Genomic DNA, 12,500 nt, shown 5'->3' with positions numbered 1-12,500 from the left:
GGCAAATGCATTGACGCGGACAAACGTTTCGTAGTTTATGACCATGATCCCAGTTTAGAATAAATTGTTGACATGTGCCTTGTTTACATATCGGATTTCAGTTCACCAGTGTTAACAGTAGGCTCTGCAATCGTGGAATAATATGTTGCGTACAATCGAAATATGTGATGTTTTTTTTCATGTTTTTTTTTTTTATAATCTAAATACTCAAGTCACCCTGCGTCTCGCTAAACGCGCCCTGTGACTAAAGGTGAACACACCTTATTATGAATATTGCCAAAGAAGGACAAATAAGAGGAAGTTTTTAAATCTACACACACGTACCCATTACACAACTGCGGGCCTACTTTTAGGGCATCTTACATAACGCGGTGCATTCCTATCTTTTATTTATATTTTTTTTATTATTTGTTACTTATTTATTAAAAATTATACTGTCTAAAATGGTGAACAATTAATTGTAATATGGCGTCTCTGTGTCGAGAAGAGGCCTCCATTAAATATATATATTTATATATATATATATATATATATATATATATATATATATATATATATATATATATATATATATATATATATATATGTATATATATATATGTATATATATATATGTACGTATATATATATATATATATATATATATAGTTTGGCCTAAAATGTTGAAACGTAAAATGGTGCGCCGCGTTTAATCCCGTGCGTAAATATCTGAACTTCACTGCGGTGTGAAAGTGGAGAACATGCGTTCGTGCCATAGTTGTTTCCATCCTCTAGATGCCATTAAACACACTCTGCAACCCCCCCCAAACACAACAAATACACACCAACAAGTACTACAACTTCACCCAAAATGAACAACAAAATAACGCGTTTTGGGGCGAGTCCACAACAATGACCACACTTTGGGGGCTGTATAGTAACTTATCCAATGCGTGTGTGCGTGTGTGTGCGTGTGTGTGCGTGACAGACACTGAACGCGCGCGCGTGCGTGTGTGTGTGTGTGTGTGCGTAACAGAGAGGGAACGCGCGTGTGTGTGTGTGCGCGTCTGTGTGCGTGCGTGTGTGTGTGTGTGTGTGTGTTCGTGTGTGTGTGTGTGTGTGTGTGTGTGTGTGTGTGTGTGTGTGTGTGCCCGTTCGCCCTCCTCCTCCTCCCCTCTCCCCCCTTTGCTGACGCCCCGTCCGATCGGCACACACACACACACACACACACACACACTCAGTCACTCACTTGCACAAAAGATCAGGCGACGCTGCGAGTAACGGTCCTGCGTGTCTCAAAACGAGTGTTTCACGCACGGATACGGAGTTTTACTGAAGATTCGGTCGTTTTTAAATGTAAAAAAAAAAAAAAACGTAAAAAAAAAAAAAAGAGTTTGTGCCAGTGGATCCTTACCACTCCCCCCCCACCCCCCATCTCTCACTCACCCGGCTCTCTGTGTTTAGACAGGAGAGACACAGAGAGAGGGGGAGCGAGAGAGAGAGAGAGAGAAAGAGAGAGAGAGAGAGAGAGAAGCTGGAGGAGTGGAGCCCATGCGGACTGCCGTCTGAACAACTCGTATCCATGAAGCAGGAGATCATGGCGGAGGGGCCCCGCTGCAAGAGGAGAAAGCAAGCCAACCCCCGGAGGAAGAACGGTAAGAACCCAAGTCACAAGTATATATATATATATATATATATATATATATATATATATATATGTATATGTATATATATATATATATATATATATATATATATATATATATATATATATATATATATATATATATATATATATGTATATGTATATATATATGTGTGTGTGTGTGTGTGTGTGTGTGTGTGTATATATATATACCCACGCACCGCTTGCGTGGAGTAAAGTGTTAAAAGTGCCGCTGAAGTTGTCCGCCGGGTTGTGGTGCGGGACATCCTGCTTTGTGAGCGAAAGAGAGCGAGAGAGAGAGAGAGAGAGAGAGGCGGACGGAAGAGGACAGAAATGTGCGTCAAAAGTTTCTCCGTTTTCTCCCGTGGTGAAACCAATCAGCGGTCCCTCTAGAAAATCACTAAAGATAAAGTAAAACACAATTTCGCCCCGGAGTGGGGCTGATGTGAACTTCGGAGTTGGGTTTGGATAGATTTGTTGTGGTGCGGTTGTCAGCTGGGGCACGCTGCATTGGGGCGAGGGTGCACGGGGGATGGGGCGCACTGTGATGGGGTGCACGGGGATGGGGTGCATGAGGATGGGGTGCATGGGGCGAGGGTGCACGGCGATGGGGCGGTTGCATGGTTGTAACGGGCGAGGGGGGGGGGGGGGGGGGGGGGGGTGAGGGGGGCTGTTGCGATGACCGGGCGCATGGTGCCATATTATGGGGAGAGCAGGAAAACCGTTATTTGAGCCGCGGAGCGCTTCTTCTTGTTCCGAGTCGAACTTGTTAGTCGAGTTGGGTTTTTTTTTTTAAGGAGCGGGGTGGAATAAAACAAACAAACAGTGGATAACGTTGAGGAAATATTGGTTTTGGTCATTTGGTTATCTGTTGTTATTTATTAATGCTTATTGCGTTATTTGGCGGTGTTGGGGTGTTTTAAAGTATTTTATTATAGCCTTCCTAGTAGTTGCCGAAGTGACAAATTGTGACGATTGAGTGTTTTGTTGTTGTTGTTGTTGTTGTCGTCGTCGTCGTCGTCGTCGTCGTCGTTGTTGTCGTTGTTGCTGTTGTTGCTGTTAGTTGTTTGCTTGGGAGTGAGCGGAATGCCCCTGACTCCAACATGTCCGGTGTGTTGTGGGGTTTGGGTCCGAGTTGAGGGGAAATCGTCGCGTCTTTAAAAGTCGCTCCAATAAATGTATCGACACATTTTATTCCTTCTCATATGTAGGGGGAACGATAGGAAGTCGCAGTTGTTGTTTTCTTTTTTTGTTTGGTTTTGTTTTTTATTGGGGAAAATCTGTTAATATGAAATGTGAATGCGTCGTGCGGATGGAATATATAATAACCATCATTAGGTTTGAATTTGTTCCGGGAGCGTCTGTGAGCCGAGCAGACGCGTCTTTCTTCCTCTCTCGGTGTGATCCGCAAAGTAACAAAGACAGAGTCTCCCCGGGACGATTAGATGACTCGGTTTTTTTTCTTTTTTAAATCCCGAATGCAAGTTCATTGTTGCCCTCAATCAAATCGGTCCAGGTTTATTTCGCCGAAAGCGACCACAAGAACCGTGCGTAAAACGTGCGCAACTTATCAAGCCCTTGAGTATAGTTTTTCGGGTTTTTTTCACTCACTGTGTTCAATGTGGGAGCAGCTGATCCACTGACTACGGAATCATTTTCTGTCTTTCCTTTCCTGGGGTGATTGTTGGAGGCCTAATAATACAATATTTATTTATCCTAAATATAGAGTATAACTCACCCGGTAGAAATATTTATTTGTATATACATATATATATATATTGGCCTATATATTTTTTTTAAATTTATTTATATTTCTTAATTATGAAAATTTGAAAAATAAAACATGGATATGCAGTTGATTTTAGAAATCGTGTCAACACATTTTTGAGGCATAAGGGAAATATGTAACGGGTTTAAACTGACTTTTCGTGGCTGCTGTAACCGATATTAAAAAGCCGCGCCGCTATTTTCCCATTATCGTCCTCATAATAATTAAAATCTTGGCAACAGGCATCCCTGGCAACCCGTTTGCATGACATTATATTGTTTTATATTTATTGTATATTTGATCTTTTGGCCCACGTTGGGGAATAAAAAAAAGTTTTCATGTTTTGTTTTTTTGTCTAGGTTTTTCTCGGGGTGACCTCAAAGAGCATGATGATGTGGCCTTTTATCCTTCAGATAGAAAGATAGATAGATAGATAGATAGATAGACTGATAGAAAGACAGATAGATAAATAGATAGATAGATAGGTAATCCGTCTCCTCCAACTCCCCACTTCCACCAGGGTCCTGGTGGGGTGTGGGTAGGGAGGATTGGACGAGGAGGGGGTGAGGGGTGGCGGGTGGGGGGTCACGTTAGGCCCCTGTGTAACTCGATCTGCAGCTTTGTAGCAGTTCTCCCCACCGCCACCACCCCCCACCCCCACCACCACCACGGGTTGCCATATACGTCACATCCAGCTGTGAGAGTGCAGCTGTCAAAAGCGCTCCGCTCAACCCCCCTCGCTCCGGCAGGAGAGTTTTCATCCCATTCCGGAATATATCAGGCCCGAGACTTTGGATTTGGTGTTTTTTAGGTTGGGTTTTAAATTTTTTTTTTATTTCGTCGCGCCACCTCTAACGTTGCCGTGTTTTCCCCGTTTTCAAGCTCCATGTTTTTTTTGCCATCGCGGACCCAAGCCAAGCCTTCCTGCATGAAACCTCATATGTGAAAAAAAACAAACGTAAAGAGCTCGTAAGGGACCCCTCAACTATTGTTGAAAAAATATACGTTTTCTTTTTACAATATTGGCTTCCCTTCATAGGTTTCGGCGCTCATCGCAACAAGGGACGCTTTTGGTGTCGTCCTGGTGTCGTTTCACCGAAATGGGAAGGGGGGGTGGGCGGGGGGCCTGGAGTGTCTTGAGATAATGGGGTTTCAAAACAAACCAAAACCGTCTCATTTCCATGGCTTACACCGTCAGGCCGGCGGTGTCAGGGTGCCCGCTGTACCATTCATGCCACGTTGCTCACAAGAGCGCCATTGTCCTTCAACAGAGAGAAAGAGAGCGAGAGCTGCCCACCTTTTCTAATGGCCGCTTGTTTACTGTCTCTCTATCGCTGGTACGCTCCTCGCTCCTCGCTTCTGCCTGGTTTTTTTTTCGGGCTTGAGGCTCTCCACGGTGAACCGGGTGGACCTGCGCTTGCACTCCACCGACACCCAAACCCAAAAGAAATAGTCCGTTCGGTCCTCACAAGTATAGTAAAACACACACACGCACACAGACACACACAAAAAGAGTTCAACATGCATACAGAGGTGCGCACATACTGTACATGCACATTTGTGCTTATAGACACAAAGGTACACAAAAATCAACGCACACATACTCACACACACACACACACAGACACACACTGCTGTGGTGGTCCCCCCCCCCACACACACACAAACACACACACACACACAACGCCTTTGGTACGATCTCCACTCACATCAATGCTGACCCCAATGCCTTTCATATCTGCTTCGCCCATGTCTTACACGTCCACTCCTCCTCCTCCACCTCCACCTCCTCCTCCTCCTCCTCCTCCTCCTCCTCCTCTTCCCCTGCCCGCCAACCGCCCCCCCCCCCCCTCAGTAAACACCTCCCCGAGGGCAGAACAAAGAAAAGGAGCGCTCACTCTCTCTCTCTCACCCCCCCCCCCACCCCCCGCACCATTCCTTAATCACAATTCAGGCCTTTCACTGCCGCCAGGGCAGCGCTCGCATTCAGCATCCCAAAGCCCGAGATGAAAAGAAACTCGGGGAAAATGGAAAGCAGACTGGGAGCGAGACGGAGAGAGAGAGAGGGAAAGAGAGAGAGACAGAGAGAGAGAGAGAGAGAGAGGGAGAGAGAGAAATTGAGTGTGTGACCAAAGAAATATATATATATATATATATATATATATATATATATATATATATATATATATAACATCAAAAAGGAGTTAGAAAACCAAGAAGGCGGTGGGTCACGCACGGCACGGGCGGCACGACGTACCGGGTGCTGGTGGTGTCGATTGTTGTTGTTTGTCGTCACTTGTTTCGCCGGGCCTCCCTCACTTACGTGCTCTATATAGACTCCGTCACACAGAACCCCCCCCCCCTCCCCCACCCGCCCTCACCCTCACCCGCCTCCCACCACCACCCTCACCCGTCCCCGCCCCAGGGCTGGGTCCGTCCACGCTGATGGATGGATAGGGTTACGAGGGGGGGGGGGGGGGATGCCATTCCTGGACTATTCACAGCTGAGGAGTTAGACGAGCTGAGATGAGCGGAGAAAGTGAGCAAGGGGTGGGGGGCACAGGAGTGGAAGGGATACCGAAAAGGGAAAAATAAAGATGAGGGAGAACGTTTGGAAGAATGTATGTTGTACCGCAACACTGCCCCTGTATATTTGGGCACACAACCCCCCGAGAGAGAGAGAGCGAGAGAGAGAGAGAGAGAGAGAGAGAGAGAGAGATGGGGGGGATGCTCTAAATAAGAAGTAGCAAAGTGAGGAGGAAGACATATTAAAGACGTTAGCAGGTTGGTGTGTGTGTGTGTGTGTGTGTGTGCTCTCTGAATTGACAGTTTTTTCGGTTTAGAAGGTCACCAGAAACACGGGTCCTCACTTACCAGATGTATTTACTCGGACCTTACTTTAAAGCCAGTAATTAAACCAATAATGTGTGTGCGTGTGTGTGTGTGTCACGAAGACAAAATAAAATTGCAAATGGTCGAAGTCATGATTCATTGTATCGTCGTTTGAAAACATCCTATTTCCTTTCCTCTCTTATCAAATATACCTATTATATTTATGTTTCCACCCTCCTCCGTCCATGCCTGAACACATACAAAGTACTTTAAAACAAACCCCGATACGTACGCAGACACACGCAAGTTGGAGAGATAGTGTGGCAGAGGAGATAAGAGTTTTCGAGAGAGAGAACGAGAGAGAGAGAGAGAGAGGTGAGCGGCTGCACGGTGACGCAGAGGAAAACCGTTGTAGACGGGACAGGGGGAAAGAAAAAACACACACACACACACCAAACAAATGACTCAAACGAAGACCTCGAGATGAAAAGAGAGCGAGCGGGTGAGAGAGCGAGAGAGAGAGAAAAGGTGTTCGGTGGAGGACGGGGGAGGACGGGGGGAGGTGGAGAGGCGAAATCTTGCGGGTGCCCGAGACTTTTTCGGATGCCATCTTTTAATAAGCGCGACGGAGTCAGGAGCAGGTGCCGATTTGTTTTTGTCTACCACCCCCCCACCCCCACCTTCTCTCGCTCACACACACACACACACACACACACGCACTCGCACACACGCGGCACTCGCGCACACATGCATGCGCACACACACACACACACACACACACACACACACACGCACAGACATCCATATAACCCGTCACTCCTAACTTCAACTCTTGGAGGAACGGATGGTATTCAATGTAAAGAAGTTAGGAAGCTGTCAGTCCGTGCTCCCCACGCAGCCTTGTGATGTATTCCTGCCGGCGGGAGGCGCCCCCCGAAGCAATGGACGGGGGGGACCTGTCTAGCCGCAGACGAACCCGGCTTTTGTGCCCGTGCCGTGTAGAAAGAACTCGCCTCCTTTTTTTTTTTTTTTTTAGCCTTGCGCTGTTTTGTTGTGTGTGTGTGTGTGTGTGTGTGTGTGTGTGTGTGTGGGTGTGTGTGTGTTTCTTAACAGGTCAAGAATCACCCATGCACCTCTCCTCTACAACAGCCAGACGGAGAGAGAGAGAGGGAGAGAGAGAGAGAGAGAAGGAGTTCTTGGTGGGGGGGGGGGGGTAAAGAGGTCAAAGAAGTAGGAGGAGGAGATGGGGGGCGCGGGGGGGGGGGGGGGGCGGCTAGATGCTGCAACTCGAAAACGCACCATGTGATATGAATTCCTAATTTTCCTGTTCACTCCCTACCCCCAGAACTGTGTTTTTTTTTGTCAAGAAAAGAAGATTATCTTCATTCACCTTCACCCCCCCACCCCCCACCCACTCCCCCTAACACAAGCCACCGCCACCCACCCCTCCTTCCCTGCCGCTGCCAGCCCAAGCTGTGCGGGATTTAGGCAGATTTACTTCACCAAACACCTTTGGACATTGGGGAGGAGACGGGCCCCGCTCGGGGAAGAAGGGGCCCTTTGTTCGGAGAGGTGCGGGGAGAGATAATGCTCCACCAGGCAGGCAGGCAGGCAGGCAGGCAGGGCCACATTATATTAACCACAGCGCCGGTGGCCCTGGGAGGCCGCTCTAGTTAAGTCCCTGTGCGCCAGTGCCATACGCGACACACACACAGACACACACACACACACCACACACACATGCACACACACACACACACACAGATGGAGACGGATACACACATAATGCCACGTAAACATACACATTCTTGTACTGATATCAAAGTGAGGTCAGAGTAAATAGCCCTCGTGAATGAGGACCCATGTTATGCGTGCGCTTCTAAACCAAAATATAGTCAATTTCAAAGAGCGGTCCTCACAAGTATTGGAAAACAAACACCCAGATGCAGACACACACACACACACACACACACACATGCAGGTCAGGCCTAACCTCAATCCCCCCCCCGCCCCCCCCACACACACACACACACACACACTTTTTGAGGAATATAGTCATCGGGGTGGGGCGGTGGGGTGGGGGGCAGGAACCGATGCGTCGCTCTCACCTCAGCCAGCGATCCACCACTGCCTTGTTTGTCCCTGCTTATGAAACGTACGTGTGTGTGTGTGTGTGTGTGTGCGCGTGTCCTATTTCGTCCATAAAAGCTATAGATTTGTCGGGAGTTGGAGTGCCCCCCACCCCTGCCGCCGCCCACCCCATCACCCCACCACCCTGCTCCCCTTAAGCCCTTGTGCACTAAGCCATAACAACACTTCCCCCACCTCTCTCTCTCTCTCTCTCTCTCTGTCTCTCTCTCTCTCTCTCTCTCTCTCTCTGTTCTCTCTCTCTCTCTCTCTCTCTCTCTCTCTCTCTCGCTCCTCCTCTGCCACTATGGCTTTATCCTGACTATGGCTCTATCCTATCCTCCTAACATCTGTCACTACTGAGGTGGTGGTGTGTGTGTGTCTGTGTGTGTGTGTGTGTGTGTGTGTGTGTGTGTGTGTGTGTGTGTGTGTGTGTGTGTGTGTGTGTTATTGTGTGTGTGGACAGGAGAGAACGCTAACCAGGAGGCACAGTTGCTCTGGCGTCACCGGTGACTAATGCGCACGTTAGTGCCTTAGCATCCGCCCACCCACCCACCCGCCCTCCCGTCCGCCCGCCCCCTGCCCAACCCGCCCCCCGTCCCCTTTACACCTCCACCTTCACCTCCACCCCTCGTATAGAAGAAATACGAAACACTGACAAAGCTCGTCAGCGTCGTCCTCGGAACGGAGAGGACGTTTTGACAGCTTCCGGAACACCTACAGTTATGAGTACGTGTGTGTGTGTGTGTGTGTGTGTGTGTGTGTGTGTGTGTGTGTGTGTGTGTGTGTGTGTGTTGGGAGGCAGTGGTGGGGGGGTTGGTTTTGGTGCTGCACCGCTACAGGGGGCAGGAGCTGACAAAACTTCGAGCATCACGTTGCTGCCACGCGTGTTTTTTTGTTCCCGCACGTTCTCAAGGTGACTGACATGCATAATGGCAGCGTTGTCGGCATATGTGTGCGTGCGCGTGTCTCTCCCTTCCCTCCCCTGTATGTCGCCATGTGCTGATTTTCCTCATGAGCAAGTACAGAGACCCCCACCCCCCGCACTCTCCCTCCCTCCCCCACCCATGACATTTTGTGGCGCCGCGTCGCCGTTAGCCTAAACAGCGCAGGACTTACCAAGGTCAATAACAGAAACAACAGTCCTGCTCTGATAATGAATGGGAATAAGGTTCAGTGCCGCTATCAGGGGGACGGGCGTGGGGGGCGGGAGGGGGGCAGGCCGGGTAAAACAACAGACTCTCTGCAAACATCCTCACTGTACAAACAAGGGGGGAAGCGGGTCGACCCCAGCAAAGTGGCAACGTTTCTACTCGAAATGAAAGGACAAAGTTGTATCGCTGGATGTCAATTTGCAATTGATAGATTTCTCTTGACGTTTAGTCAATCTCTCGTTGTGTGTGTGCTTATGTTGGGGGGTGGGGTCGGGGGGTGGGTGGGGGGGTCAGCTGGAGAGCAGAGGCCATGGACGCTGGTCACAGCGAAAGAGGAATAGCGGCCATTTTTTGCCGGAGCATTCCGCGAGGCCAGACGTCGACGTTTACGAGCATATGCACTCGCACAAAGACATATGCGCTCATGCACTTGCATCCATCCCTCACATGGATACACGGCGGTGAGGGGGGGGTGGTGGTGTTGATCGGTGGTGCACCTCCGGCAAGGTTACAGACACATGGAACAATCAATAACGGATGGGTGGATTAAGGTGTCATGACATCTGTGGGTCCAGACCTCCAGCGTACGGCTGAATGCCTCGCCGAGAGAGAGAGAGAGTGCGCACTGTGGTGTCCACGCCCGGGACACATGTATGTACACGCTGAACGGCGCGGGGCCCGGGAGACGGGGGAGACGAGGAGGAGGGCGTTTAGACCTGCAAGACTTCGTGGCCCGCCGGTTCAGCTCCCCCGAAAGATACACGCCAAAATCAAACGTCCGATTGGCTTTGCCGACAAAGGCCAACTCAGACGCTGTGCAGACCATGCGGTGTTGTAAAATGATAACTTGAGATGTTTCGCCCAAAAAAGTTGTTTGTCCCTTCGAAATTTCACCGCCAACTGGCCATGTCGGCCTCGTAATGTAGGCTAGGAACGTACTTTTGTACTTTCAACTCACTTTCCTCAATCTCTCAGCCCCACTAGGCTGGTTTCTTCTCTCCTCCTTTTTGTTCTTCACCCTGATTTTTCGCTCTAACTCCCGTCTCCTGGGTCGAGGCACATCCTTTGTACACAGGAGGAGCTCTCTCTCTCTCTCTCTCTCTATCTCTCTCTCTATCCCTCTCTTCTCCGCTATTAGCCAGCGCCACTGATTCGACCCCCCCCCCCCCCCCCCCCCCCAGTCCCTTCAGGTCCGTTCGGCCCTGCGCTGCACTCCTCAGGCTAGATCAGCGGGGCTCCGTGGCAGGGATGAAAGGACACAACTTCCTGGCCACAGTATCCAGCAATTAAAGTAATGAGGATGAGCAGCGCTCGCCACAGTTCCAGGCCAGAGAGCAACGCTCGCTGGCTGCCGGGGCCGGACCACGACCCCGGGCGGAGGCAGCTCCTTCTCCTGCTCCTTAGCGGAATGAAGGGGGACGTCCCGCTCCCTCTACGTTCCTCGCTAAACGGAAGAGTTTCTTTCTTTACTTTGGCCGCGCAAGGTCCTCCCAAACCGACAGGAACATAGAAAAACGGCAGCACTTTTTACCCCCCTGTACCGCGGCGTAGTCTGCCGGAGTCCCAGCTTCTATTGTTGTGTCAAGCAGGCATCATCCTGTGTGTGTGTGTGTGTGTGTCTGTGTGTGTGTGTGTGTGTGTGTGTGTGTGTGTGTGTGTGTGTGTGTGCGGGTGTGGGTGTGGATGTGTGCGTGTATGTGTGTGTGCCCGCAAAACCCTCCCAAGCAGACCAAATCACAGAGTATCTTAATGTCTTTTGTTAATTTTCTTTTTTCCTCCCCCTTTCTCTCTCAACGACTTACATCCAGCGACGCCCGTTTCACCGTGAAGGTGGCGCTCCTCCGCAATTAGCTGATGAAAAATTCATGCGCGGCACCTTCTTAGCCGTCCCGCAAATGAGCGGGGCCACGCTTATTGCACAAACCCCCCCCCGCCCTCATTTGTATTAGGGCGGCAACCTGGCATGTTGGCAATTAACGCTCGCACCCTGACAAGTGAAGCCACCGTCGCACAGGACATGGACGTGGGAGGGAGGATGGAGGGGGAGAGGGGCAGACGGGGGAGGTTTGGTAGATTTGGTTGACGGACCCGTCAATGTCTCGTTGTCACACACGGGGGGCTCCTCCCCTTTGCCGAAGCCGAGTCTGGAAAGACTCTCCCCGAAGGAGAATGAAGGAGGAAGAGGAGGAGGAAGAGGAAGAGGAAGAGGAAGGGACCGGGAATCGGCGGCGGCGATTAAGTGCTTCCCGGTACCACGCGATGCTCGAGAAGAACAAGTGTAGAGTTTTCCGCGTTTCCTCTTTTCCGATAGAGGAACAAATGGGAAAAAGAGAGAAAGGGGACGTTGGGAGAGGTTTCAACCCCGGTTCTATGCCTCTCGCAGGTGTTTTGTTGCTTGTTTTCCCGCTTGAATCCCCTTGTTGTCCACATGTAGAGTAGGGCCATTAAGCATCTGCCGAGCCCCTGCCTGGTTCCAACTGAATAGGACACACAGATAATACCCCCTCTCCCCGCTCAGCCTCACCCCGCCCCACCCCAAACCCGCAGACTTTGTGGCGAACAGGAAGTGCTTGGGATGGTAAGATGTGCACCGGCGGGGTTGAAGGACACCACTCGCACGACAAGAACTACATCTCGCAACGCGGCCATTTCTTCACCTCCCTTACTTCACCTCTCACTCGCTCTCTCTCGTCCTTGTTAATACCCCCTTTCTCTCCATCTTTTCTCCTTTTTTTTTCTTCAATCTGTCTCGCTCCCCCCCGCACCCCCCGCCCCCTCCTCCCTCTCTCTCGCGCTCTCTCTCCATCTCTCCCACCCTCACACAGGTTTGCATATGACAGTCTTGGCTTGATGGGGTTATGGCTGTCGACAGTCTTTATTGAAGCTAAAACGGCGTGACGGAAGAGTTTTGTTAAGCCAGGAACAAAGGCAGGGAGGGATGCTGGGATGACATTGTCTGCGCGGAGAGAACTGT

The 12,500-nt window shown here is 50.1% G+C and overlaps 1 protein-coding gene across 1 annotated transcript in view; it reads left to right on the top strand.

Annotated features, from left to right (window-relative positions):
- The window catches only part of zeb2a (zinc finger E-box binding homeobox 2a), a 38,302-nt gene that overhangs the window by 772 nt on the left and 25,030 nt on the right, over positions 1 to 12,500 (top strand). Inside the window, exon 2 of the mRNA XM_080019718.1 lies at positions 1,444 to 1,634. Coding sequence (XP_079875844.1) covers positions 1,562 to 1,634 — 73 coding nt within the window. The 5' untranslated portion in view covers positions 1,444 to 1,561. The remainder of the gene's footprint in view (positions 1 to 1,443; positions 1,635 to 12,500) is intronic.

This window comes from Zeus faber (genome assembly GCF_960531495.2).
Source record: "Zeus faber genome assembly, chromosome: 18".
NCBI classification, from domain to species: domain Eukaryota; kingdom Metazoa; phylum Chordata; class Actinopteri; order Zeiformes; family Zeidae; genus Zeus; species Zeus faber.
The sequence above is the reverse complement of the archived record's forward strand: the minus strand, read 5'-3'. Positions and strand labels throughout refer to the sequence as shown.